The sequence below is a fragment of the Eptesicus fuscus genome, chromosome 13 (assembly GCF_027574615.1).
Source record: "Eptesicus fuscus isolate TK198812 chromosome 13, DD_ASM_mEF_20220401, whole genome shotgun sequence".
NCBI lineage: Eukaryota > Metazoa > Chordata > Mammalia > Chiroptera > Vespertilionidae > Eptesicus > Eptesicus fuscus.
This window is the reverse complement of record NC_072485.1, coordinates 45,483,598-45,511,096: the sequence shown is the minus strand read 5'-3', so window position 1 is coordinate 45,511,096 and position 27,499 is coordinate 45,483,598. Positions and strand designations below refer to the sequence as shown.

At 38.9% G+C, this 27,499-nt stretch overlaps 3 protein-coding genes across 3 annotated transcripts; 1 reads left to right on the top strand and 2 right to left on the bottom strand.

Annotated features, from left to right (window-relative positions):
• Positions 1-640: 640 nt before the first annotated feature.
• Positions 641-1,603, top strand: LOC103294707 (olfactory receptor 2D2-like). Its single transcript, XM_028159929.2, has one exon. It carries the CDS (start codon positions 650-652, stop codon positions 1,601-1,603), a length of 954 nt encoding a protein of 317 aa, XP_028015730.2. The 5' UTR covers positions 641-649.
• A 4,632-nt stretch (positions 1,604-6,235) lies between these two features.
• On the bottom strand, positions 6,236-7,183 carry LOC103294661 (olfactory receptor 10A4). Its single transcript, XM_008151078.2, has one exon. The coding sequence runs from the start codon at positions 7,181-7,183 to the stop codon at positions 6,236-6,238; it is 948 nt and encodes a 315-aa protein (XP_008149300.1).
• A 10,951-nt stretch (positions 7,184-18,134) lies between these two features.
• On the bottom strand, positions 18,135-19,088 carry LOC103294662 (olfactory receptor 10A5). Its single transcript, XM_008151079.2, has one exon. The coding sequence runs from the start codon at positions 19,086-19,088 to the stop codon at positions 18,135-18,137; it is 954 nt and encodes a 317-aa protein (XP_008149301.2).
• Positions 19,089-27,499: the final 8,411 nt, after the last annotated feature.

Genomic DNA, 27,499 nt, shown 5'->3' with positions numbered 1-27,499 from the left:
TGAGGAAAGAATTTCCAAAGAGATTATGGTTACACTATCCAGAGTTACCTCTTGGTTTCCCAGCTCCTTCAAAACAGGTCATTTTCTCTAAGACAAAAGTCAGTTCTGCAGGGTACTTTGGCTCTGTTTGATTTCTTATGCCTTCATGACCACCCATGCAAGAAGGAGACAATAGAAACAGTTGTATATCCAAACACTTAAAGATATTTGCACCAACATGAGATGGGAAAGGTGTGGCAAGAGCAACACAAGACTCCTTTAAAGGCTTTAGTTAATAATAAAGTGAATTTAAATGGCATGACTTTACACATGAATTTAATCTGTCTTTTTATTATTAGATATGTGGTATGCAGAATAAAGAAGATGATTTTGGATTTAGTCTACACTTGCCAGATGACACTAAAAATGAATGCACCAACTTATAAAGTATTAAGTCTTGCAAAATTGAAAATGTTCCAACTAAAGCAGCATGATCATCTTCTAAACACCTTATAAAGGGGATTCTTGAAATGGTTGGTAGTGATTGGATGCAACATTTAATTATATATTTTATAGGTTACACACACTAACTCTGAATTACATGATTTTATAGGTTAAACACACCTATGTTGAGTGTGTAGTGTGTTTGTACTGAAAAAGGAGACAAACCATGAGACAGACAAATCAGACACAGGTGACAGAATTCTTCCTTCTGGGACTCTCTGACAACCCGCACACCCAGCAGCTGCTATTCATCTTATTCCTGGGTGTCTATCTGGTCACTGTGCTTGGAAATGTGCTTCTCCTGACCCTTGTTCAGGTTGACTCCCTGCTTCACACACCCATGTATTTTTTTCTCTGCAATTTATCTCTGGCTGACCTCTGTTTCTCTACCAACATCGTTCCTCAGGCCCTAGTCCACCTGCTATCCAGAAAAAAAGTCATTTCATTCACACGTTGTGCAGCTCAGCTTCTATTCTTCTTGATTTTGGGGGGTACACAGTGTGCCCTTTTGGCAGTGATGTCCTATGACCGGTATGTGGCTATCTGTAACCCTTTGCATTACCCCACCATCATGACTTGGAAAGTGTGTGTCCAGCTAGCTGCGGGATCATGGGCCAGTGGCATTCTGGTATCTGTGGTGGATGCCACCTTCACCCTAAGGCTACCCTACAGAGGCAGCAATAGTATTGCTCATTTCTTTTGTGAGGCACCTGCACTGTTGATCCTAGCAACCACAGATGCCCGGACTTCAGAGATGGCCATTTTCTTTGTGGGGGTTGTGATTCTCCTCATACCTGTTTCCCTAATTCTGGTATCCTATGGCCACATCATAGTGACTGTGGTCAGGATGAAGTCAGCAGCAGGGCGGCTCAAGGCATTCTCTACTTGTGGCTCCCACCTCACAGTGGTCATCCTTTTTTATGGATCAGCAATTGTCACCTACATGACACCAAAGTCTTCCAAAGAACAGAAAAAACTGGTGTCTGTGTTCTACACCATGGTCACCCCCATGCTTAATCCCCTCATCTACAGCCTGAGGAACAAGGACGTGAAGGGAGCTCTGAGGAAAATGACCACAAGGAATCTTCCATGCAGGCTTGGAGTTTGCCACTGGCAGTGAGATCCTGCTGGCTCCCTATTTGGAAGACTTTAGTTTCCTTAGCAAGACTAGAACATGGTATGAGTCTCATCCTTGGGCCTTATCCAGGGACCCATCTTCCATCCTTCACCCAACACTTCCTCAGTAGAAGAAGGACAGTAATTCATGGAGCAGTAAGAAGGAGGGCCTTCCTTCTGGTTAGTTTTCCTCTGAGAAATATCCACATTTTTATAAACTATGGAACTGAAAGGGGGCAGCAATAGAATTTGGGGAACCAGCTAGTATTTATTGTAAGAAATATTAACCATGCTCTGTTAACCATGATTGTTTTATTCTGATTAAAGAAGGCACATTCTACCCTGGCTGGAGCTGACCTGGAGATGCAGCCCTTCCTCCCCATTTGGAGCTGCCTATTATCATGGAAAGATTAACAATTATGCTGCAGAAACCAGGATTGCCAGCCCTTTGAAGATCCCCAGCCCTTTTTGCACACCTGCAGGCCTTTGCAAACCTCTAGCCTGCCTACCTGTTAACTGCCCATCTGGCACTCCCTTTGGCTATTTCCCATGTAACCCCAGCCCTTGCATATCACTAAGCCCTTTGAAGACCCCTAGTTCTTTTGCATATTGTAAACTGCCCTTTTGCCTACTCTTCCTTTGTAGTTCTACCTATATAAACAGTTGGCTTATGGGGAGCTGCAGAGCAGATTTTTGTGGCTAATGTGCTGCTCTCCCATTCCGCTGGCAGTATTGGAATAAATGCTCATATAGGATTCAACCCTGTCTCTGTTTATTTGGCTCAAGTAGTGACAGGCAGCACAGACCCATTGTTTGATTACAGAACCTGTAAAATCTATCTTATTAAATTATGCTATATATTAATATTTATCTTATCCCAGAATCTACTCCAATACTTTTATATTTTGATATTTCTGTGCCTCATCAAATAATCAATAAATTAACAAATATTACTTAATCATTTACTATGAGCTAGGTGCTACATGTATGTGTCCATGCACTTGTACCTGTGAAAGAATGTAGGAGGGTTAGCAGCCTGACTCTGTACCTAGCTAATTAGTATCCTAATGCACATTTTTGTTAGCCTATAATCAAGTCACTGCCCCTTCCTTAATTATCTGGGTCTTGAAAGACCTATTGACTTAAATACTACCAATTTACAAGGGCCATAAACCAAGGATGTAACAGCTTAGCTAGAGAGAGGTCACTGGTGCTATCCAGGTTAGGCATTTAGATACAATCTAATGCCCCCATTCTAACTGACTCAGGAGGGGCTGTGAAAGTCCACCATTAGAAGCCCAGTAGTTAGGAAACAAAGAAACTCAGGAATCTACTAGTACATAAGGAGAAATCTTATTGTATAAGTTGTGCAGGCTTTGGATCTTTGAAACCCCTGAACCAGCAGTGCTGCTTTGAATAAAGGGTCTCTTTCCTGATACATCTGAGTATTCAGCTGTCCTTTCTTCTGCGCCAATTCCACATCATACCTACATGTGCATGTACATATGGGGGAGGGCAAAAGTAGGCTTACAGTTGTGAATACAAGAAATGGAGTTTATTCATTATTATTTATTTGTTGTTGTATTATTTATTTGTAGTACTTAAAAACCTACTTTCCCCCATCTTTGTATATGTTTGAGGTGGGTAAAGCATGGGCACAATGAAGCAGAATTTATGAGCTATGCTCTACTTCTCATACTCTCATTAGAGAGATGAGTACTGTAATCTATTAGGACATACCTTTATAAGATAAAGATGGGGTTTTGAAAAACAACAAGAAATAGTGACATCTGAGGGAAGCAAGAGTGAGAAGCTATTACCAATTCTGGGCCTGAAGGACCAGAAGGAGGCCACTAGGACTTGGAGAGGGTAGCTGTGTATAGAAGGCAGGACCCGTGGGCTTAGGTATATGGAGTTGAGGAAGCGATGGGAATAAATGTTTCAAGGTCATTCTCTACACACCTTCTGATTTCCTGTCACTGTATTTAAAAAAAAGCAAGCTAACCTCCCCAAGGGAATACCCTTAATTTAATGACATCTACAAAGTCCATGTAAGGTAATGTATAGGGCACTAGGACATGGACATCTTGGTGGGCCCATTATTCTACCTACCATATAAAGGTCAAGTAAAATGAATGTGAGGCAGTGATAAAAGCTTGGCTAAACTTGGAGTTAACAAATTTATAATGGTACCAATCTGCTTGGTTGTGTGATTGCCATCATGCAAATAGAACCCTATGATCTGCCTTTTTATTTGCAAACTAGAGGCCCAGTGCATGATTGAATCATGCACGTGTAGGGTCCCCTATACGCTTTCGCTTTTCGCGGTGGAGCTGGGTGCCTGTCCGCTGGTGCCGGAGCAGACAGGCACCCAACTGCCCCACTTTGTATGGTCCGAGGCCGCTGAGGGGGGCTACCCTGCCCTTGAGAGGCGCAGCGGGGTGTCTGCCGCAAGCCTCCTCAGCGGCCGAGGATCTGGCCATTGAGAGGCCCAGGGTGCGGGAGTCCCGCCCCCTGCGCCTCTCAACAGCAGGGTAGCCCCCCCTCAGTGGCAGCAGATCCGTGCCTCTCAATGGCCGGACAGGCCACCCCGAGTCCCGCCCCCCAGCCTCCCGCCGCCCAATCGTGGGCATAGCGGAGTGATGGTAATTTACATGTTACTCTATTATTAGATAGGATTCCTATGGTGATATTCAGAATGTGCTGCCCTCCTGGAGCCCTTAATACATGCGAGCTAAAGGACATCTTGTGTGGAAGATTAAAATGGTCCTGGTTCTTCCATGGCACACAGAGTTAGAGTTGTTTGTGAAGAGGTCTTGCCTATGCAATAGTGCTATTTTATTTTATTTATTTATTTTTTAAAAATATATTTTATTGATTTTTTTACAGAGAGGAAGGGAGATAGCTAGAAACATTGATGAGAGAGAAACATCGATCAGCTGCCTCCTGCATGCCCCCCACTGGGGATGTGCCCGCAACCAAGGTACATGCCCCTAACCAGAATCAAACCTGGGACCCTTCAGTCTGCAGGCCGACGCTCTATCCACTGAGCCAAAGTGGTTTCGGTGCAATAGTGCTATTTTACTTTGTTAATTATCAATACATTCTTATGAATAGATTATGCAAAGCTATGGTGTCCACATCTCAAGTCTGTTATTTGCCAAGAATATAGAGTCAGGCAATGTTCACTGGACAAAATCATAGAGTGGCTGCTACATTGGTTGAGAGATATGCAAGCTTACAAGGGACAGTTAACTTTATTCAATCACAATAAGATTACCCCAAACATATAGAAAACAAAGAAACTCTGGGTTATTTCCAGCAGTTTCCTAGAATTTGTCCACTTATACTTGACGGGTGATTCCTTTAATCCTTTGTATCAAGCAACTCTCATATCCAAGATGGATAATTTGAGATTGAGGCAGTAGTGTGGAATTGTTTTTCTCCAGATGAAGCACAGACCAATTACAGAAGCAGAGGAAAACTTACTCAATTGGTAGCACTCTAAACATGTGTACTTTATAAACCAGCAGAGTTTTAGAGTATCTTTTTATTCTTTCCCTCACTATAAGTTCCATGAGGCAAGATATTTAATCTGTTTTGTTCACCAACATGCTTTTTGGGCTTAAACAGGGTCGAATGTATGCTGAGTACTGCATAAAAATTTGCTGAAAAAAAAAAGAAAAGAAAAAAAAACAAAGAAAGAAAGAATGAAACAGAACTCTACTATTTATTATTATTACTCTACCTTATAAACAAAAATGTCCTTAAAAGTTGCAGGTAGAGTTTTTGGACAAACGGAAGAAAGTAAAGCAGAAAATTATAAAATGACATGAATGAAGAAGTTCAAGAAAAAGTTAAAACACAACAAAAAAGTTTAAAAAATGAAAAAGAGCAAATTTTAGTGAAGTTGTCAACCTTCAGATGGGCACCAAATCTGTGTAAACAGGTGGCATCTTCAGAGACATTGATACCACAGTCCTATAGAACCTTGGGTGTACTGCAGTTTGTTCTTAAACCACTCATGTTCTTTTCAGAAATGGATCCCAGTGGAAAGTCTAAGATACCAGTGAGTATACTGTGGCTCCTGGAAAGAACTGAGTCCAAAAACCCATTTGAGAACTTCGTTTCTCTCTCTCTCTCTCTCTCTCTCTCTCTCTCTCTCTCTCTCTCTCCCCTCTCTCTCTCTCTCTCTCTCTCTCTCTCTCTCTCTCTCTCTCCCTCTCTCTCTCCCCCTCCCTCTCTTCCTTCTTTCCTTCCTTCCATTCTTTCTTTCTTTCTTTCTTTCTTTCTTTCTTTCTTTCTTTCTTTCTTTCTTTCTTTCATTCTTTCTTTCCTTCCTTCCTTCCTTTTTTTTTTTTATCCTCACCTGAGGATACTTTTTCCATTGATTTTTGGAGAGAGTGGAAGGGAGAGGGAGAAACAGAGAGAGAGAAACATCGATGTGAGAAAGACACATTGATTGGTTGCATCCCGCATGTGCCCCTGGGATTGAGCCTGCAACCAAAGTACATGCTCTTGACTGGAATTCACCCTGGGGCCCTTCAGTCAATTGGCTGATGCTCTATCCATTGAGCCAAACTGTTTTCTTTCTTTTGTCCTTGCATTCCACCCCTTCAGTTTCCATCTAAACCAGTCACAGTTTCTTAGGGCCCAGGGTCCTGTGGGTGACCCGCTTCAGTGCAGCCTTCACTTCACTATTTCTTAAGCTGTAGATGATGGGGTTTAACATGGGTGTCACCACTGTGTAGGAGAGGGACAGCAGCTTCTTGTTCTCAGGAGAGGTGCTGGACCGAGGTCGGAAGTATGTGAGGATGGCAGTGCTGTAGAAAAGGGAGACAACCAGGAGGTGGGAGGAACAGGTAGAGAAGGCCTTGCGTTTCCCCTCAGCTGAAGGCATCCTGAAGATAGTGGAGAGGATGCGAACATAGGACCCAAGGATCAGCAAGAAGGGAAAGAGGATGAACAGGACAGTGGCTGTCAGAGCCTCCAGTTCAAACAGAGAGGTATCAGCACAGACCAGTGCAATGACAGGGGGACTGTCGCAGAAGAAGTGATTCACCCTGTTGGGGCCACAGAAAGGGAAGCTGAAAATCCATGTGGTTTGCACAGTGGCTACTGGAAACCCTGAGAACCAAGAAGCAGCTGCCAGCTGGGCACAGGCCCTGCGACCCATGATGACTGGGTAGCGCAAAGGGTCACAGATGGCCACATAGCGGTCATATGCCATTGTGGCCAGGAGGCAGCACTCAGCAGCCCCAAAGAAAAAGAAGAAATACATCTGAGTAGCACAGCCAAGGAAGGAGATGGTTGTGTCTTGGATGATCAGGGTCCCCAGCATCTTGGGCACAATGACCAAGTTGAAACCTATCTCCAGGAAGGACAAGTTCCTGAGGAAGAAGTACATAGGACTTTGTAGGGCAGAGTCAGCTGTAGTGACCAGGATGATGAGGACATTGCCCATTAGGGTAACCAGGTAAATGATCAAAAAGAGGAGAAACAGTAGAGCTTGTAGCTCGGAAGACAAAGCTGAGAAGCTCACAAGAACAAACTCATTGACAATGGTCCAGTTTCCCCACATCATTCTTCTGCCCTGGATCTCATTGGGCATCCACACTCTGGGAAGAAGTCTCCATCTGTTACACAGACCTCTATTATAGCCTTGGAAAAGGAATCTCCTGTGGCCTCATTCTCTAGCTCTTTTGTTATAGTTGTTGAAGATAAAACAGATGTACTTGCAAAAATGTAAAAACCAAGTCTTGACTATAGGTTTCACAATTGTTTTTGAAGAATACTAACCCTTTTCAGACTGAACTGAGGAACACCATATATATTTATACATCTCCTGAGTTGTCTCTACTTTTCTGTTTTGTTTGTTTTTTTGTGTTGTTGTTGTATTTTTTTTTTAGCACCAGTCAGTGATGCTGACAAGAAGCCAGACCAAGCATTTCTGAAGAGAAGGGTCTTGAGGCACAATGAAAGATGTTAACATGAGTCTGGATATGTTTTCTACAAAATAAAAAAGTGGGAAGGAGAAAAGCAAAGGAAGTGAGCCAACATTTACCAATTATCCCTGAGGAGGAGACTTGCATGTATCCTAGTCTCCAGCAGCCATGCTCAGAAAGATTTCGGCATGTTGGAGGAATCTTCATTTCAAACTCAGACAATTTCAGTTTAAACAGAAGACACACAATATAGAAACTGTGGTTTATTTTGATCTCTGGGCTAAATATTCTCCATGTGGCTATATGTGATCAGACAAAGGAAAGACAGACTCAAGATAGTATCAGACTGCAGTGTTATGTATAAACCCTTCCATCATTTTCTATTGGTCCATTTATGTCTTCATTCTCAAGAAATTAAAACTCAAGTGTCATGTTAGTAAAGACCAACTTAAAATATGCAGGTGTGGCTAATAGCATTAACCCCTGTGGAAAAAGGAAACAAGTTTTCATCATTATATCAATAACTAAGCTTCAAAATTGGGACTCTGAAATTCTTTCTCATAAGTATACACTTAGATGAATAAATCTAAAGCATACAGCATGGTAACTGGTGCATAATACATATGCAATAAACGCTAACCATTATAATTCTTATGATATAATGTTATATCTACCTTTAAAAATGCAGTTCTTATCTAACCCATTGCTCCAACTCATTGTAGCCCTTGCTTTTCTTTTCTTTAAAAAATATTTACTAATTTAAATAGACTGGAGTGATATGGTCAACACGAACATATAGGTTTTAGGTGTGGGTTTCTATGTTGCAAGATCTGTATATTACAATGTGTGCCCTTGCTTTTTATCTCTGACAAAATAATAATTTATTCAATAGATATTGTCTTCTAGACACTGTTCTTGATACTGAAGATAATATATCAGTAAGTAAAACAAATAAAAATACCTGCCCTCATAGAACTCACATTCCAGTAGGGAAGACAGATTATAAACAAAGTAAAAGGTATAGTGTGTTAGATAGCAACAGGAATAATGGCGAACAACACAGTGGGGAAGGAAATAGGCATTTGGGGTGGGTGGGAGGGAGTCAAATAAAGAAGGCTCCATTGAGAAGATCATACCTGAGTAAAGACCTGAGCAGGTGCAAGATGTGAAGTCAGGGTGGTGAAGGAAGGAGGGAGGTAAAGAGCAAAAAAAAAAAAAAAAAAAAAAAAGGTGCTGTTTAAAAATTTTTGCTGAATCCTATTCATTTTAAAATCTTCAAGCTAGGCATCACTTCTATGAAAATGTTTTTTGATACCTTATCTATTTTCACAGTAAAAAGTAACATTTATTGAGCACCAAGTAAGTGCCAGGCACTAATCCAAATGTTTTGCATATGTCATGTTTGTCTCACAACAACCCAAAGGTATAGAAACTATTACTCATCCCACTTTACAGTCTAGGAATACGAGGAACAGAGAAGTTGAGTGGTTTTTCTAAGGTTAGGCAGCCAGCAAGTGTTGGCATCAGCATATATGCATCCTGGGCAGTCTGACTCCAAGTCATGGACTTAACCCATCAGGCAACACTTTCACCCACTCTCTGAAAACCTGAGCGAGTCTGAATTCACAGGTGAGGGCAAGCCAGGGCGTTTGGTATTGGGTGGCAGTAGGAGAGCAAGGAGTAAGACAGATTCTAGAGAGGACCAGGAAGTTTCAAGATACTAACAACACTAGAATACCACTTGCATAATCTTTAATAATGATTACTTTATCTTAGAGTAATCATTAATTTCTGTCTTTAACTCATATTCCAGATGGTATACTCCTAGAGAGTAAAAATCATACTATTTAACTTTTTATTCCAGTTCCTAGCAAGGCTGATGTTCAGTAAAGTATTGTTGAATGAATGGATAAATAATGAAGAAAATGTGGAAAAATCAAGGAAATATCTGTATAAACAGAATGTAAGCAGAGTGAGCTCAAAGCATAAGTAATTTAGATACAAAAGACTATACACATCAGCACTACAGCTTCATGCAATATACACAGATTTAAACAGTAATATATTTATATTCATTATCTCCCTCCACCCCAAGCCTTCTCCTTATATCTACACCATTGCAGAAAATGACAACACCCACTTTGTAACACAGGAACTGGGATAAAAATCCTTTATCCCCCAAACTTGATTATTTTTCCTTCTAAACACTGGTTTAGTGTCACCTTCTCCATCCCTACCACACTGCCTTTGTTTTTGGCTCTTATTTTCTCTGGCCTGGACTATTGTAGGAACCTGATTCCAGTTTGTTCTCTCCTTGACTGTGTGTGATCCGGCAGCAACTCTGATTAAGTTACTTACCTGCTGAACGTCTTTCAGTCACTCCCTATCGTCCCTGGGATATGGCCAAACACTTTAACAAGGACTTTTTCTCTGATACCCGCTTAATTTTCCAGTTTCAAATCCCTCACGCTGTTAATGCTCTGGTCACACGGAAACGTTTTCTGTTTTGTGCACACATCATGTTCTCTCAGCCTCCTTGCATTTGTGCATGTGGCTCTCTACTCTTGGAAACCTCTTCCTGAAATCATGCCTGACTTTCTGCTCATCTTGCAACTATCAGCACAAACAGTTTTCTTTCTGAAGTTTCCCTCTCTTTCCTTTCATATCTCTCACCTTTCTTTTCTGTTTCTTTTTACATTAAAAAAAAAATTTCTATTTTCCCCTACTAAGTAGGGGATGATGGTAGGGGGGAAATTGCTGGGAAAACTTTGAACTGACTTCCTGTAACTGCCTGAGCACAGTTAGGGCTGTAAGGATGTTATCAGTGTGGTATAATTCAGGCACTGTTATACTGCTGGTTTTGCAAGCACAGAGCCATGGATAAGTGTGGTTGTGGTTGCAGTCATCAGATGCAGCTACATCTCTATCCAGAGTGTCTCCTATCAGGAATAACACCTTGGAGATTCAAAGCTTTGTTTCAACAAGGAAGAACAAGACAAGATATTTCAGAGAACTCGGTGAAACTACCACATACAGGATAGTTTGAGACCGCATAGTTATAATGGCAAGGGCTTTGTAGTTACAGTTCTGGTTATTATTATTTTTAGCTGTGAGACACAGAGCTACTGACATGATGATTTCTGAGTTATGGTTTTCTCAACTATAAAAGGATTGTCATTATAAATGCCCTACCCACTAGACAGGATGGTTGTAGGTGTGAAGTGAGAACATTTGTGCAAAAACTTTGAGCATTTCAAAGCATAATACATACATTACCATTGTTTTCTATCCTTTTCCAGGTCCCCTAAGTTGTCAAATCTTATAAAACTCTAAGTTTTTTACTTGAGACCACTGATCTCCTTTCTTGTTTCTCAAAAACGTGTCAAAGAAGGTAGAGGACAATGGGGGTAAGGAGGAGAGATCAACCAAAGGAATCATATGCATGCATATAAGCCTAATCAATGGACACAGACAATAGGGGGTGGGGGCATGAATGGGAGGTGGGGGGTAATGGGGGAATAAGGACACATATGTAATACCTTAATCAATAAAGAAATTAAAATTAAAAAAAAGAAGACACATTGTTTTGGTGGTGAACCATTATCCTCTTTACAAGAGATTTCAAGCCTGGGCCCTGTCCTTCACCTTTTACTTACCTCCTGTCAGTGAGACTTGTCTGTATCACAATTCCAGAGAAGCCCTGGTTTGTGTCAGTGGCTCTGGATCAGCCTTAGACTATGTCTGAACGACTGACTCAAAGAGAGCTCCTAAATTATGCTGTGTCTGTGCAAGTCATCTCAGAAAGGCCCAGGAATGTGTCTATGCCAGTCATCCCAAAGACACTCTTGGTTGTGCTTGTCTTGGTCCACATTGCTGGTGAACCTTGAAGTCTGTCTTGTCACATTCTGGAAGAAGCTTTGTCCCCAGGCTGTGTCAGACATTCCAGGTTAATCCTGGGCTGTGGCTGGGCCAATCCTTGTAGTAAAGACACTCTGAGCTGTGCAGCATAAGTCACACCAGGGAAGCTCTGGGCAGGGCCTGTGTCAATCACTCTAGAGGATTCCAGGTGGGGTCTCAGGACTATTTTGGTCCCTGCTGTTTACTGTAGGGAAGTGATTTCTCCCAAAGCTTCTTCTTTCTCAGGTGAAGTCACAGGTTCACTTTCTGACAGGTGTGAGTTTTGAGGAGCTCCCAGGAGTTCAGAAATTCACGTAGATTCTGCAACCCCGTAATTGGAGGAAGGTCTATTGTAGCTCCGATGTTTCCTGCACTTGTGAGGCTGCAGAGCAAAGGGACAAAACTCAGTGGCCCATCCTCCAAGGTTTCCACCTGAAAAAGATGAGAGGAGCATGCCAGTATTCTCTTTAAACTTAAGTTTTAATTTTTCCCAGTTTTAAGATATAATTGACTTATAACATTGTGTACATTTAAGTTGTATGAAGTAATGATTTGATTCATGTATATATGCAAAACGATGACCACAGTAGGGTTATTTAACACCTCCATCATCTCACATAATTACTTTTTAGTCTTGAAAACAATTAAGAGATAATTCTTTGTTAACTATAGTTACCATGCTATACATTAGATCCTCAGAACTTATTCATCTTATAACTGAGTTTGTACCCTTTGGCCAACATCTTCCAATTTCCCCCACACTACCCAGCAACCATCATTCAACTCTGTTTCTGAAAATTTGTGGTGTTTATTTATTTTTTTCAGATTCCACATATAAGTGAGATTATACAGTATTTGTCTTTTTCTGCCTTCAAGGTCCATCCATGTTGTAGCAAATAGCAGGATTATTTCAAATGGCTGATAAATATTCAGTTTCTTTATTTTTAAATATATTTTTATTTATTTCAGAGAGGAAGGGAGATGGAGAGAGATATAGAAACATCAATGATGAAAGAGAATCATTGATCAGCTGCTTCCTGCAGGCCTCACACTGGAGACTGAGCCTGCAACCCAGGCATGTGCTCCGACCGGGATTTGAACCATGACCTCCTGGTTCATAGGTCGATGCTCAATCACCAGCTGGGCTCTCACATTTATTTCTGTTTTTTTTTTCTCACATTCTTTATTCATTCATCTGTTGTTTCCATGTCTTGCCTATAGTAAACGATTAAAAAAATATGGCAGTAAAGCAATCTCTTCAAGATAGTGATTTCTTTTCCTTTGTGCCAGTATTCTTTTACATTTCCCCTCACTTTTGATTCGCATTGGGCTGGTTCCCAAGAGTGTTTCATACCTGGACTTGAGAAGTTTTCAGGCATAAAAAAGAAAAACTATTAATCATTATCTAAGCCAAGTGGAGAATATTAATGAAAACTGTAAGCACTTGGTTGGCAATGTTGTTGGTTGAAGTGGCTATTAGCTCCTGATTAAGAGAAGGAGAAGAAAGTCTGACTAGCAGTTTCAAAATCCTAATCCTTCTGGAATAGGAATTGAGGTTGAGAGAGTAAAATAGAGTCCATGCTTTGAGATAAAATTTCCCCCAGCTAATTAGGGCTTCATCCAAAGGCTAATGCATATCTGAACATTTCTTACAGTGTCTCTGAGGCAGACATTTGCCTGCACACTTCTTACTGAAAGCCGTCACCATAACTGACTTGTTCACTATCCTTTGTTTAGTATCCAGCATGATGTCTGCACATGTCCCAGCAATACCAAAGGGACCCCTTATAAAAGTGGAAGATGAAGAAAAGGTACTATCACTGATCTATATAATGATGTGTTGTTCTGAGTCTATTATAAAAAACAGATACCTTAAAAATGATGAATTAAATAATAAAATATTTATTTCATAGTTATGTGTTTGTCTCTATTGTTTCTGATAATGAATAAGTATCCTTGGTATATGAATTTGAATATTTGTGTGTTTAAATTATAGCACTCCCCCCTTATCCATGGGGGATATTTACCAAGACCTCAGTGGATGCCAGAAACCTCAGATAGTAACAAATCTTAATATATTGTTTCCTATACATACATACATACATTTTATGGCTTCTGTTTGGCACACCTAAATCACCAGCATCACTACTCTTGGGCTTTGGGGCCATTATTAAGTAAAATAATGATTATCTATAATAATAAAAGCATAATATGCTAATTAGACCGGACAGCTGAACAACCTTCCGGATGTCCTTCCAGACGACCTTCTGGATGAAGCCACAGGGGCTGAGGCAGAGGTGGTTGGGGGCGATCAGGCAAGCAGGTGAGCAGTTAGGGGCCATCAGGCAGGCAGGCGAGTGGTTAGGGATGATCAGGCAGGCAGGTGACTGGTTAAGGGTGATCAGACAAGCAGGCAGAGGAGATTAGGGGCGATCAGACAGGCAGGCGAGAGGTTAGGGGTAATTAGGCAGGCAGGCAGGAGAGCAGTTAGGAGCCATCAGGCAGGCAGGCAGGCAGAGGCAGTTAGGGGTGATCAGGCAGGCAGGTGAGCAGTTAGGAGCCAGTGGTCCCGAATTGTGAAAGGGACCCCTCTCCCTCAACACTCCCCTCTCCCCCCTACACGAATTTCATGCACTGGGCCTCTAGTTTGAACATAAGAACTGTGGTACCATGACAGTTGATCTGATAACCAACATGGCCACTAAGTGACTGATGGGTGGGTAGTGTATATAGTGTGGTTCCTCTGGACAAAGGGAATGATTCACATCCCAGGTGGGATGTAGCAGGATTGTGCAAGATTTCATCATACTACTCAGAATGGCATGTAATTTAAAACTTATGAATTGCTGATATTTGGAATTTCCCATTTAATATTTTTAGACTGCAGTTGATTATGGGTAACTGAAACTGGAAAGCAAAAACCATGGATAGAAGGGGACTAGTATACTCATCTGGAAAAAAGTAGATATAATAGCAACTCACACTAGAAGGTAGATGTTGAACTTGGAAAGAACACCATACACTGAATTGAGTTCTAGGTTTAGGATTTTGGTGATCACTTAAAAATCATAAATCAAATATGTATTGTTGAAAGTGTTACATATGTCCCCTTTTTCTCCCCATTGACTCCTTCTAACCCCCCTGCCCCCTGCCTTCACCACCCTATTGTCTATGTCCATAGGTTATACCTATATGCATACAAGTTCTTTGGTTCATCTCCTACTAAACACCCACCCTCCCATGCCTTCCCTCTGAGATTCTACAGTCTGTTCTATGCTTCTATGTCTCTGGATTGGTGATTACCTTTTTAATGGTCATTTTTTAATGTTCTAACTTTCAGAAGAGTGCCTCTGGGCACTGGGGAGCCTCTCCAGGAGAGAGAAGTGCCTGGGAGTTTTAATTCTCCCTTTTCCCTACCCCATGTTTCACCAGTAGGCAATGGATAACTGAAGTGGGAGTACAAAAGCCTACTTCCTGTGACCTGAAGCAGAACAAACTGAGTTTTATTTATGCTCTGCAGTTTCCTGCTGGACCAGGCTGAGTCTGGGATTTCACCTGAAATTACTTTTTTTCTTGCTTAGTTTCTTGTCCTAGTCTGCTTTTCCTACTCATTTAATGCTTCTTTTTAATAACTCTGATTCTGGGAGGACATGACCTATGATAAAAGCCTTTGGCCCTAAGGAATGACCAGTTACTTCAGGTTTTGGGTAGATGTTTCTAAAAGGTGAAAGGGGATTTATAACAGGGATATGAAAGAAAAAGAAAGTCCTCCCGCCTTTCAGAACACCTATTCTCTATCACAGGAATTGGTTTTGTTGTAGAATCAACCTGCCTTTCATCAGAAGTGCTTTTTCCCACATGCAGTCCACCACCAAGTAAAAGAAATTATTCCTCCAAAAATTGTTTGGAATCACTTGCTACTGATACCACTCTACTCCAAGTCACCAACACTTCTCAGCTGGATTACCCATTCATTTGTTCCTCTTTCTCATACTGTAGAAAAATTGGACGATGATTTCATTGTAAGAGGAAAGTTTTTATTGGGCAAAGCAAACCAGAATAGGTGGAATAAAGTGATAACCTTCAACACTGAAATGAATGTCCTTGGGTCTTAGCCAGGATCCCTCTTAACTGTTTTTTTTTTTTAAATCTATTGATTTCAGAAAGGGAGAGGGAGATAGAAACATCAATGATGAAAGGGGATCATTGATTGGCTGCCTCCTGCATGCCCCTTACTAGGGATTGAGCCTGCAACCTGGGCACGAGACCTCCTGGTTCATAAGTTGATGCTCAACCACTGGGCCACCCAAGCTGGGCTCCTCTTAATGGTTTTTAAGGAAATGTTGAAAGTGTGCCTATACCCAAGGCTCCATCCCTGGAGAGAGGTACATCTTGCTTTTTGTAGTTTTTGGCTCCTGGAAAGTGGCAGTGACTCCATGACCATCTAAGGGCTCCTCCACTGGTTCAGAACATCATACCCATCTGCTTTGTCTCAGCACCATATGTCTTGTTTTAAGTAAATCATTGTCACAATTTTCATTCTACTGTTATTTTGCATGTTAAATATCTACTGTGGCAACTTTCACCTTCGCTGAGCTGCATGCTGGGGAGGCTGTGTTGTCTCTCCAAGTACCAACTCTTGTTTCTGTTAATGCTCTGGCTTCAAAGTTGCATATATTTTGACTGGTCTTCCCTAACCCCATTTACCTATAATCTTTTTAGTACAGAGTTCTGCAGAACATATAGCTTTTAGGGATGCCTGTGTCATATTAAAATAGAGACAAGTGTGCTGCTCACATTTTCAAAGAGTTACAGGTACATTAGGGAGAAAACAAACATGTGAAAAGTACAGCATAGTGTATACAAAATTTAACTTATCTACAGATGAACTTGAAATGAATACATATAGGAGAGGATAATTTATGCTGCTAGAGCGATCACTAAAGGACCTCGAAAGATGAGGTGTATTTGGCTAAAATAAAGGTAAAGAAGATTTCAAGTAGAGAAAATAAAATACCAAGACATCACCAACTGCTAATAATCTAAACTATTAACTCAGAAGTCTGAATGAAATGCATGCCTTTTCTCTAGTTTACTCACCTATTTGTTTCATATTCCTTAAAATTTACTTTTTTCCAATTAAAATGTAATTGAGCTTTTTTACTTATTATATAAGCAAAATTCAAATGTGTGGTGACAAATATTGTTGACAGGACTGTGTGGAAATAAGCTATTGGGAGTGTAAAATCACTTTGGAAGGGAATTTGCCAATATATAGCAATATTACATATGTATTTGCTCAAGAAATCCAATTTCTAGATTTCCATCTGTAAGATAGATATACTGGCAAAAAGATTAAAAGGCACAGTCATAGAGCTATTTTTACAGTATGATTTGTAATAATAAAAGACTCAACTGATGGCAAATCTACAAAATAGAGACTATCCTATATAATAAAAGCTTAATGTGCAAATTGTCTCCTCGACCTGGAGTTCAGCAGTGAGTTTGACCAGGAGTTCGACCACTCGCTATGACATGCACTGACCACCAAGGGGCAGCGTGGAACATGGTTGGCATCAGCGATGCAGCGCTGGCAGCAGTGGAGGTGCTGCTGGCCCCGATGGGCGACTATGAGAGCAGAACTGCAGCAGGATGGTAGAGCAGGTGAGCGGGTGGTGTCAGACCAAGGCGGGTGCAAGCAGGGCCCTATCACCCCGCCGATTGCCCTGCAGATGGTGACCAGCAGCGGCGGTGGGCCCAGGTGCTGAGGGAGCCAGGCGGAGGCCCAATGACTCAGGCAGAGGGGAGCGCGTGGGGACCCCAGGGCCCAGGTGCTGACTAGGTAGGGCCCAGAGGTCAGCTGGGACCTGCCATTCCACACCACACATTGCGCTTTGATTGCTGGCCAGGCCTAGTGACTGCACCTGTGCATGAATTTCATGCACAGGACCTCTAGTGAAGTTATAAAAAGAATGAGAAATCTTTCTGTGGTTAAAGAAGAGCTATGTTGTAATCATCTTGGATCCATTTTAAGCTTTGACGAAAGCAGCATCATTACTGATATTTATGATATCACTTCACCAAGGCATCTGAATGTAAATATGGGATAGAGAGAGATCCCATGGAAGTTCAAATCCTTCTTCCTGAGAAAACTAGAGTAGGGAAGAAAATGATTGTTGGGGTTATAAAGGTGTGTATATGAGGACTATTCATCCGCTTTCCAATATCTATACTACATAAAAGTGAGTTTAAGAGAACTAACACTAGCTAATGGACCTGAGAACTGAAATAACACAGTGAGGAGAGTTATCCATTGGGAAATCATGGGGTTTTATATCTTGTAAAGGGAGTATATTTGCCCTCATAAATAAAGAGAAAGTGACAAGATAAATTTTTATTGGTTTTCTTTCTTTATGTGTGTCCCTAAATTAAGATTACAAGTAGGACACAGGAATGCAAATATCTGGAATTACCTGATACGGAAGTGTTGAAGTACCAATAAGAAAAAGAATGTAAGTCTGCAGTGGGCAGGCAGAGGAGTTTTCCAGGTGCTGGTGCTGTTTTCTGTCTACTGAGCTTCCCAACAGTCATTTCAACAGCTGGGTCTCTTCCCAACAGGATATAAAGAGACTAATCCCAAATATAAAATTGATTGTTTGCCATTCAATAAACTTTAGTCTTATCTCTTAATGTCTACAGGATGTAGTTTCTAAGGCCCAGGGCCTTGCGGAAGGTCCGGCTGAGGGCATTCTTCACCTCGTTATTTCTCAGGCTGTAGATGATGGGGTTCAACATGGGAGTCACAACAGTGTAGAACAATGATAGCAGCTTCTTGCTCTCAGGAGAATTATTGGACTTAGGCCGGAAGTAGGTGAGGCTTGAAGATACATAGAAAAGGGAGACCACAAGGAGGTGGGAGGAGCATGTAGAGAAGGCTTTATGCTTCCCTTTAGCTGATGGAATCTTGAAGATGGCAGCAGCGATTCGAGAATAGGAACATAAGACCAGCAAGCAGGGTATCATGACGACCAGAATGGTTCCAACAATCGCATAGACCTCAAACTGTGCTGTGTCTGCACAGACCAGCCTCAGCACAGGTGGGCTGTCACAGAAGAAGTGGTTCACCTTATTGGTGCCACAGAATGGGAAGCTGAAGAGCCATGTGGTCTGCACAGTAGCTACGGGAAAGCCTGGAAACCAGGAGGCGACAGCCAGTTTGGCACGTGTCCTTTGGTTCATGATGACTGGGTAGTGCAAGGGATTGCAGATGGCTACATAGCGGTCATATGCCATGATGGCCAGAAGAAAGCATTCAGCAACCCCAAAGAAGAAGAAGAAATACATCTGTATGGCACACCCAGGGAAAGAGATGGTTGTGTCCTGAGCAAGTAGGGTTCCCAGCATTTTGGGCACAATGACTAGGTTGAAGCCAATCTCCAAGAAGGACAAGTTCCTGAGGAAGAAGTACATGGGACTATGTAGCATGGGGTCCGCCAAGGTAACCAGAATGATGAGGCTGTTTCCCATCAGGGTGACCAGGTAGATAATTAGAAATGTCAGGAAGAGTAACAACTGTAATTCAGTAGGTAGGGAAGAGAAGCTCATGAGAATAAACTCAGTTACTCTTGTCCAATTTCCCCCAACCATAATTATAGAAATGAATTCCCAGCTGGAGTCAGGGAGAGAAAGAGAGAGAGAGTCTTGATTAGAAAATTCAGATTCTGGATTTGTTATTAAGATTCTTTCTTAGTATCAGGGAAAGAGGCAAAGTCAGGTTTTCAGTTAGATGAGGAAGGGTCTTGCATTGTCTAAGAATAAAGACACAAAGAAAAATGGCTAGAGCTTAAACTCTGAGACAGGCCTGAATTATTTTTTGGAGTTAATTTTTCCTTATTTGTACATTAACATATACATAAAGGTCACGCCCTTTTAGAACCATGAATCCCTGAAGGAGCCACCGAAGTGGCCATTTTAGGAGATATTAATATTCCTGCAAACACCTAAACTTTGGAGAATATAAACCAGCATTCATGATTTCATTAAGCACATACAATTTATCAAGATTTTAGAAATATATTTATAATTATAATATAGAACAATGTATCTAATAACTTTTATACTTGTCATAAATCTTGCTTGCTTGGCTAGAATTGGAGAGATAAAGATGGGCTAGCATGTATTGAGGACAGTTAACATTTGCATGTGTTTTGCCCTCCTCCATGTGCATTTAATAGGTGAGGAAACTTATCACAGAGAAGTTAAGGAATAGCAATTAGAGTGACAGATCTAAAATTAAAACCACATCTATTGGATTCTAAAGTCCTCTGCTTTCTACTGAACCATTCTTCATTGACTATTCTGCCTTGATCTGAGGTCTAACTCATTAATGCTTAAGAGAATTAAAATTAGGATTTCTGTCACATCACAGTGAAAAAAAGAACCAAGAGAATCAACATCATTAACATCAAGATGCTCATGAGGTGAAAACAATCTAAGAATTGATTGATAGATGAATTGATACAGAAGTCAGATAAACAATAAAATACTATCCAGCCATAAAAATAAGGAAATTCTGCCATTTCAAACAACATAAATGAACCATGAGGACATTATGCTAAGTAAAATAAGTCAGACAGAGAAAGACAAATACTGTATATGTGGGATCTGAACAAAACAAAACAAAAACAGACAAATACAACTCAAAGGAAAAGAGATCAGATTTGTGGTTACCAGAAGTGGGAGAATTGGAGGAAGGTGGTCAAAATATATAAAGTTCAAGATATAGGATAAGTACTAGGAATGTAATGCACTACATAATGACTGTAGTTTACACTGTAATATTTATATATATTGTTAGGAGAGTAGATCCTAAGAGTTCTCATCACAAGGAGAAATTTTTTCTTTCATTTTATTGTATCTATATGAGATGATAGATGTTAACTACCCCAATTGTGGTAATCATTTCACAAGTCAAACCATTATGCTATACACCTTAAATATATATATCAATAAAATTGTAAAAATGTTCAGGAGGCTCCCAAGAATCAACTGGATCCCCATTGTGTATTATTTGTTTCTAATATCCAAATGATTATCAAGAAGCTCTTCTTGTTTTGTTATTTGGGTAATTTAAAATGTTGAGTTCTAATGAAGATATTATGAGATAAAGTTGAAAAATGATATTGACTGAGAAGCTGAAATAAATTAAAAAGGAATTATATATGGTTAGGAACTATTATAAGAAAATTAAAAGTTTAATAACAGAAATAAAAAATTATTAGGAATAGATAAAATGGTAATTGACACAAAGTAGAAGAGAAACAAGTATGCTGTATGTGTTTTGAGTATGTTATATCAATAGAATTTTATTTTTTTGTGAAGGAATTTGGACCTTATTCTATAGATGGAGAGAGCCATCTGAATATTTGAAGCGGAGGAGTGGCATTGTCATATATGTCATACAGAAAGATCACTCTGATATTGTTGTGAGAATGGATGGAATAGGGAGGAGTTAGGGAGGGATTCAAGCTGAATGCCTGGGGTCAAGAAGACCAGTGGTATGCTTATTCTCCAGTTCGGTTTTCACTTATAATCCATTTTCAAGAAGTAAAGAGGATAAATAATGAAGAGAAGCTACATATTTATCAGCTTGTGGTGAATAATTTAAATTTCAACTTTATTTTTAAAACTCCGCCGAAACCGGTTTGGCTCAGTGGATAGAGCGTCGGTCTGCGGACTAAAGGGTCCCAAGTTCGATTCCGGTCAAGGGCATGTACATTGGTTGCAGGCACATCCCCGGGGGGTGTGCAGGAGGCAGCTGGTCAATGTTTCTCTCTCATCGATGTTTCTAGCTCTCTATCCCTCTCCCTTCCTCTCTGTGGAAAATCAATAAAAAAATATATTAAAAAAATTATTAAAAAAACTCCAAAATATTCACATAAGGAAATAGAATCTTACCCAACAATAATAGTCAAACTGATCTAAGATGTCTTTGAAGCACTAAAAATTAAATGAAGCATATCTAAAGTTTTGAGCCCAACTTCAGAAAAACCAAATACAAGTTTAAGAAAAGAATAATAAAAGGATCAATAAAAGGATCAATAATAAAAGACTCAGAAAAGACCACCTGAGATGGTGATGTGGGATCATGATTATTGAATTAAAGGCTGTAAAATATATTGCTGGAAATGTAAAAAACTGAATCAGGAAATTAGAAAAGAAGTTTGAGAAACTATACCCACATTACTGAGAAAAATTATAAAAAGATAAAAATAATGAGGAGAATAGTGAAGTAAAATACAGGAAATAAAATCAATCTAATAGGTATTCCAGAATGACATAACAAAGGTGAGAGAAGAAAGACAATATTTAAAGAAGTACCAGGGGAAGAATAAACATCTCTGAGCTACAGGAAGACGTGACTTTTTGAACTGAAGGAATTCCTAAACACAAAACAAATTTCTTTTTAAAGATTCAAACAAACGTATGTCTTTACATTAATGAAATATTTTGTTTTTCATTTTGAGGATAGTGACAAGCCTAGGAAATTTAGTAACAAGCCTAGGAAATGATAAAAGCAAAACAAATCAAAGTTGAAAACCTCTCTATAAACTACAACCAAACAAAAACTCTAGCCCAACTACAGAGGAAAAAAATAAACCAGGAAACTTCTGTTTCTAGGAAAATGGGGTAGATACACGTTTCCTTATTTTTCCCACTAGTATAACTAAAAACTCTAGACATTATATATGAAAGAAACCTAAGATTCTGAAAGGTGGAGAGAAGAAGGTAGACCAGCTAGGCACTTCGGAAGCCAAGGAAAGTCATGGTGATTAGTTTCCTGGTGGTTTTTTTTTTTTTTTTTTTTGCCTCATTATGTCCCAGACTTGGGGCTGAACATATGAGCAACATTAAAATGTCAAGAGGCACAGAAAAAAAAAAATACTTGAACAAAAGTCTGCTCTCATTATCCTACCAAAAAATAACCAGTATAGCAAGATTTAAAAATAATAACCCATCTACTCCAGCTAAACACTATTTAAACATATATATATATATATACTGTATATGGAAAAACAAAATAGTAACTGTGGCCCCATTCTGACTCACAACAGAAAAGTTTGAGTGAGAAACTTAGACTTCTACCCTTAGCAGCTGTATAGATGCCCCAACACATCTGCTGGGGTGGTATTAGAGAAGTCCTGGGAAGCCAGAACTTTCATCCCTGCCACGTAAAAACAAAGCCCACTATCCCGATGACAGTGAAGACAATGTGGGAAGCCTGGACTTCCTCCCCATCCTGGGCAGCAATGCAGTGGCACTCCCACCTCCTTTCTCTGCAAGAGCCACCATGTTAAAGGAAGCCAGCTAAAGCAGAAGGCTTAAATAAAATTCGGAGTCTTATAATGCTACATACTCAAAATGTCCTGGTAACATGGTACCCAAACCAAAAACATGAATAGGTATAATAGACTTTTCTTCTCTTGATGTTTCAAAATTATGATTGGTGGTTGAAGCAAATGTGTAATACTACCCGATATGGTTCTAAATTTATTTAAAAGAAATATTTATGAGAATTGTATTATAAATAGGATGGTCAAAGGGATGTAAAAGAAGGTTAGGTTTCTGCAATTCCCTTAAACTGATAAAATGACCACATTGGTAGACTGTGATAAATTATGTACATATAATGCAATGTCTACAGCAGTCACTAAAGAACTGATACAAAGAGATCTATTAAAAAACACTCCAGATAAATCAAAATGGAATAATAAAAATGTTCAAGTAATTTAAAGAAAGAAAAGGAAAATAAAAGAAAACAGAAATGAGAGAACAAACAAAACAAAAAATAAAAATGGCAGATTAAGCTCTAACATATCTATAATTATATTAAGTGCAAATATTCCAAATATACAACTAAAGGACAGAGATTGGCAAAGTAGATTGAAAAATATGACCTAACTATATGTTGCTTACAAGGAACTCACAGCAAATGTAATTAGATATGTAGTTTGAAAGTAATATTTGAAAACAGACATTATCATGCAAATATCAATTTTAAAATGGTCATTCAATTATTTATACTTTGTAATTGTGACAATAACATTTTTTCCAGAATTTAAAAATATAATACATATAAAAATCCCCATAGATTAATCTCACTTCTGAGTATAGATGCAAAAATTCCAGGTAAAAATTCCAAATGGAGACAATAATTACAAGATAAGTGTTATGAGAGTGTTACAGATTAACCAAGAGAAAATTAGGTAAATCTATAATTGTTGAATTCACATAATCAGAAATCAAATGTCAAAGAAGAGAAAAAAGTTCAAAGTTATAAGAAATCAAACAATTTTTAAAAGGAGATTAATTTTTCTTTAAAATTTTAAAATATGATATTAATTTTGTGTAAAAGTGAAAGAATATAAACATTTAAACAGTGTATTTCCAAATGATAAGTGGATTGCACAAAATATATTCAAGAGATTTTGAACTAGCAATTCTATGTATTCCATTTTATATTATGTGCAGGTTTTATCTATCAGAATGAGTCTCTTAACTTTATTTATAATAGATCATTGAAAGAAATAAACAATTAAGGATAATATAAATACATAAAAATAGCAGATTGGTGAAATAAGCTGTGTTATATTTATATTATGAAATACAGTGAATAATTTAAAAGTATAAAAAAATAAAACAGCATGAGAAACTATTAAGTTCTGCTATGTTGATAAAGTAGGTTACAACATAGTAGGTTTAATGTAAGATTTACATATACATATATATACAGATAGAAAGTTCTATTTCTTTGTAATATCTTAGTGGTACAGTTGCAAGTGTTTAAAATTTTCATTGCATTTTATATTTTTTATATTAGCCACAGTGAAAATATATTGCTTTTTATTTGAACAACTACTTGAATATTAGTAAGAATAAAATATATCATAAAACAATTCATAACAAAAGGGAAATGTAAATGACAAACTGGAGAAGATATTTGCAATAATGACAACAAATAATAAAACATATCTTACTAATATATAGTGAACCATATAAACAACTTTCACAAAGACATGATCACACCCCCCCCCCAAAAAAAAAAAGAGAAGACACAAAGATTTATTCCATCAAAAGGTGCCAATGGCTAGTAAGCATATGAAAATTACTCTATTTTGCTAGTAATAAAATAAAAAATTGTCAACATTGAAATTCAATTTCTTTATCAAATTTGAAATACTGAATAATATTCAGTGCTAGTAAGGGGTGGTATACTAAGCAATATCTTATTTGCTTAAGGCTGTGTAAATTAATATAATTTTTTTCTCTGAAAATCAATTTGATACAATTGTGTGAGGACCCTTTAACGTTCACACATTTTGATACAAGAACTCCTGGTGGAAGAGATGGAGGCAATGATTTTACATATAACTTTGTTCAGTGCTGTTATAGTTATAACTTGATAATGATCATTAATAGATAGATAAGCTAATGATTCAATGATAGATAATGCAAAAAAACTCATAGACAGACAACAGTATGGGGATTACCAGAGGGGAAGAGGAATATAAAAGGGGTTAAAGAGAGGATAAATGGTGATGGAAGGAGACTTGACTGGGTGGTAAACACACAATACAATATACAGATGATGTATTATAGAGTTGTATACAGTAGGTCCTCAGGTTATGTTGGAGATCTGTTCCTATGTCACGACGTAATGTGATTTTTGCTGTAAGTCGGAACCCACCTACGTAAGCACCTACGTCACTCACATGGAGCACATGCACAGTAGTTATGAAGTGAAACAGTAAAAACAATTTAAAAGAAAAGCAACAATTCCTGACCTTTACTTGTGGTAAATAAATAATAAAAAACATAAAGAACATATGTACATATGTTGAAATGACGAAACCTTTTTTTTTTTTTTAATAAATAAATGGGAGATAGCGACATAACCATCAAACAACCTATGTGGAGTCCGATGTAACCTGAGGATTGTCTGTACTGAAACCTATATAATTTTATTAACTAATGTCATCCCAATAAAATTCAATAAAAATAAATAAAAAGTATGTATTTAAGAAACTATATAATTATTTAAGTAATTTTGAAGAATATTTAATAGTGTAGTATAATAATTATTTTATAATATTAAATAAAACATAAAAAGCAACACTGCACACACATACATTTCCAATTTTGTAAACGTATGCTTGTGTAAAAAGACTGAAAGGGTATATGCAAAATTTAGAGTGATCTACTTCAGGTGGTAAAAGGAGAGGAATTATTTTCTTATTTTTACTTTCCTGGATTTCCAAATTTTCTACAGTGAGCTACATTTGTTATAGATAGCAATAAAAACATTAAAATGAGAAAGAATGATGATGTTCACAATGTTGATGAAGCTGCAATATGTACCAAGTATATAATACATTTATGCTTTGTGCTTTTTTCATTCTCATTTTCTTTCCACACCATCAGTATCCTCCTTGCATTAGAGATGAATAAATTGAAATTTAAGGCAGATATATAAATCTTTAGTTAAGAAACTTTGTAATTATATAAAGAGTAAACGACAGAGCCTGAACTTAAAACCATAATCATAAATATAATTTTAAAAACACTAAGGTTTTAAACAAGGCATATAAAATGGACATAACCTACACCATAAGTGTCATCTTTGGTCTCCCACATCCATCTCTTCCTCCTCTGCTCCAGTGTTGAGCTTCTTACCATTTATTGGATGCAGTACTTTTGTGTGTCTATACCTTTGCATGTAGCATTGTCTCTATCTATACATACCCCTCTCTTCCACCTGGCTGACTTTTTCTTTCCGATCCTCAAAACTCAGCTCTGTCTCTCATGTGATGTTTCCAGATACAATTAATCATCTTCTCTGTCTTCCTATTTTTTTAAAAAAAATTTTATTTATCTGATATTATAATTACTTATTTACATCTCAATCTATAAACTCCTTCAGAGCATGACCTGTCTTAGTTATATTTATAGAGGAAGCTCAGTGTCCATCCTGGTAAGCTGTTAATATGTGCTTTGGGATAACTAATTGAATGAAGGAATACATGAATTTGACAAAGTTCATTCTTCCCAGCGCTTCCATTCATCATTAAAGTTCTTACTTTTTCCCATAACTGCTCTTCCTTTAGTCAGAATTCCACTTTCATTAGAAGTTCCATGTCAGGACAAATTGTAGTGTTTGTTGTTGGTGGAGAAGGATTGGGAAGGAGGAGGGAGGAGAAATGATAGAGCCTGTTGAGATTTTCCATAGAACTGCTGGAAACTACTGGGGAAGAAGAGATGGCACCTGGCTCGAGGGTGGAAGACATCACAGAACCTGCTGGCTCATGGCAGGCCCAGAGGCTCCTTACCAGTTCCTCCAGAACTTTCACTGGAACATCCCTCTGTTAATTATTTGACTGACTATCCCAGGAGCAGGGACCCACACTTCTAGGCCTTCTACACCCATAGAATTGTCCTAAAGAAATAGAGTATTCTGATATCCTTTGCCTCACGAATGTTCCACTGAGGCAATCTTCCCTAAGTTAATTAGAGGGAAGTAAAAAAATGGAGGAAATTTATATTCTGTTGAGGCTGCAGGATCTAGAAAACTTTAGAGGACAGAGCTGGAAAATAACCTTGATAATCTCAATCTTTTTGTGGTCTCAGCTCTCACTTATCTTATGACACAGAAAGAAGAAAATGAAGCCCAGGGGAGAAAGAAACTGATGAGATCTTTCCAGTATGGACATAGGAATAGAATTAGGTGTCCCACCAAACCCTGCTCAAACTTTGTTCAGTCTAGCAACTGAACCCAGAGAGGGACCCTTGGCTGATCTGGCCCACGGTAAGGAGCCTTACCTATGCTCAGTAGGGAGATCTTCTTTGTTCAGCTCTGCCTAACACCCATGTTGCATTCATGTCCTTGAGTATTTGAAGAGCTCCAGCTCTGTTATCAGAGGAACAAGGAAGTCTTCCTCTGTCCTGGATAGGCCATAAATGGCTGGACCTGAAACCAGGTCCCTGCTACCTTCCCTCAGGTG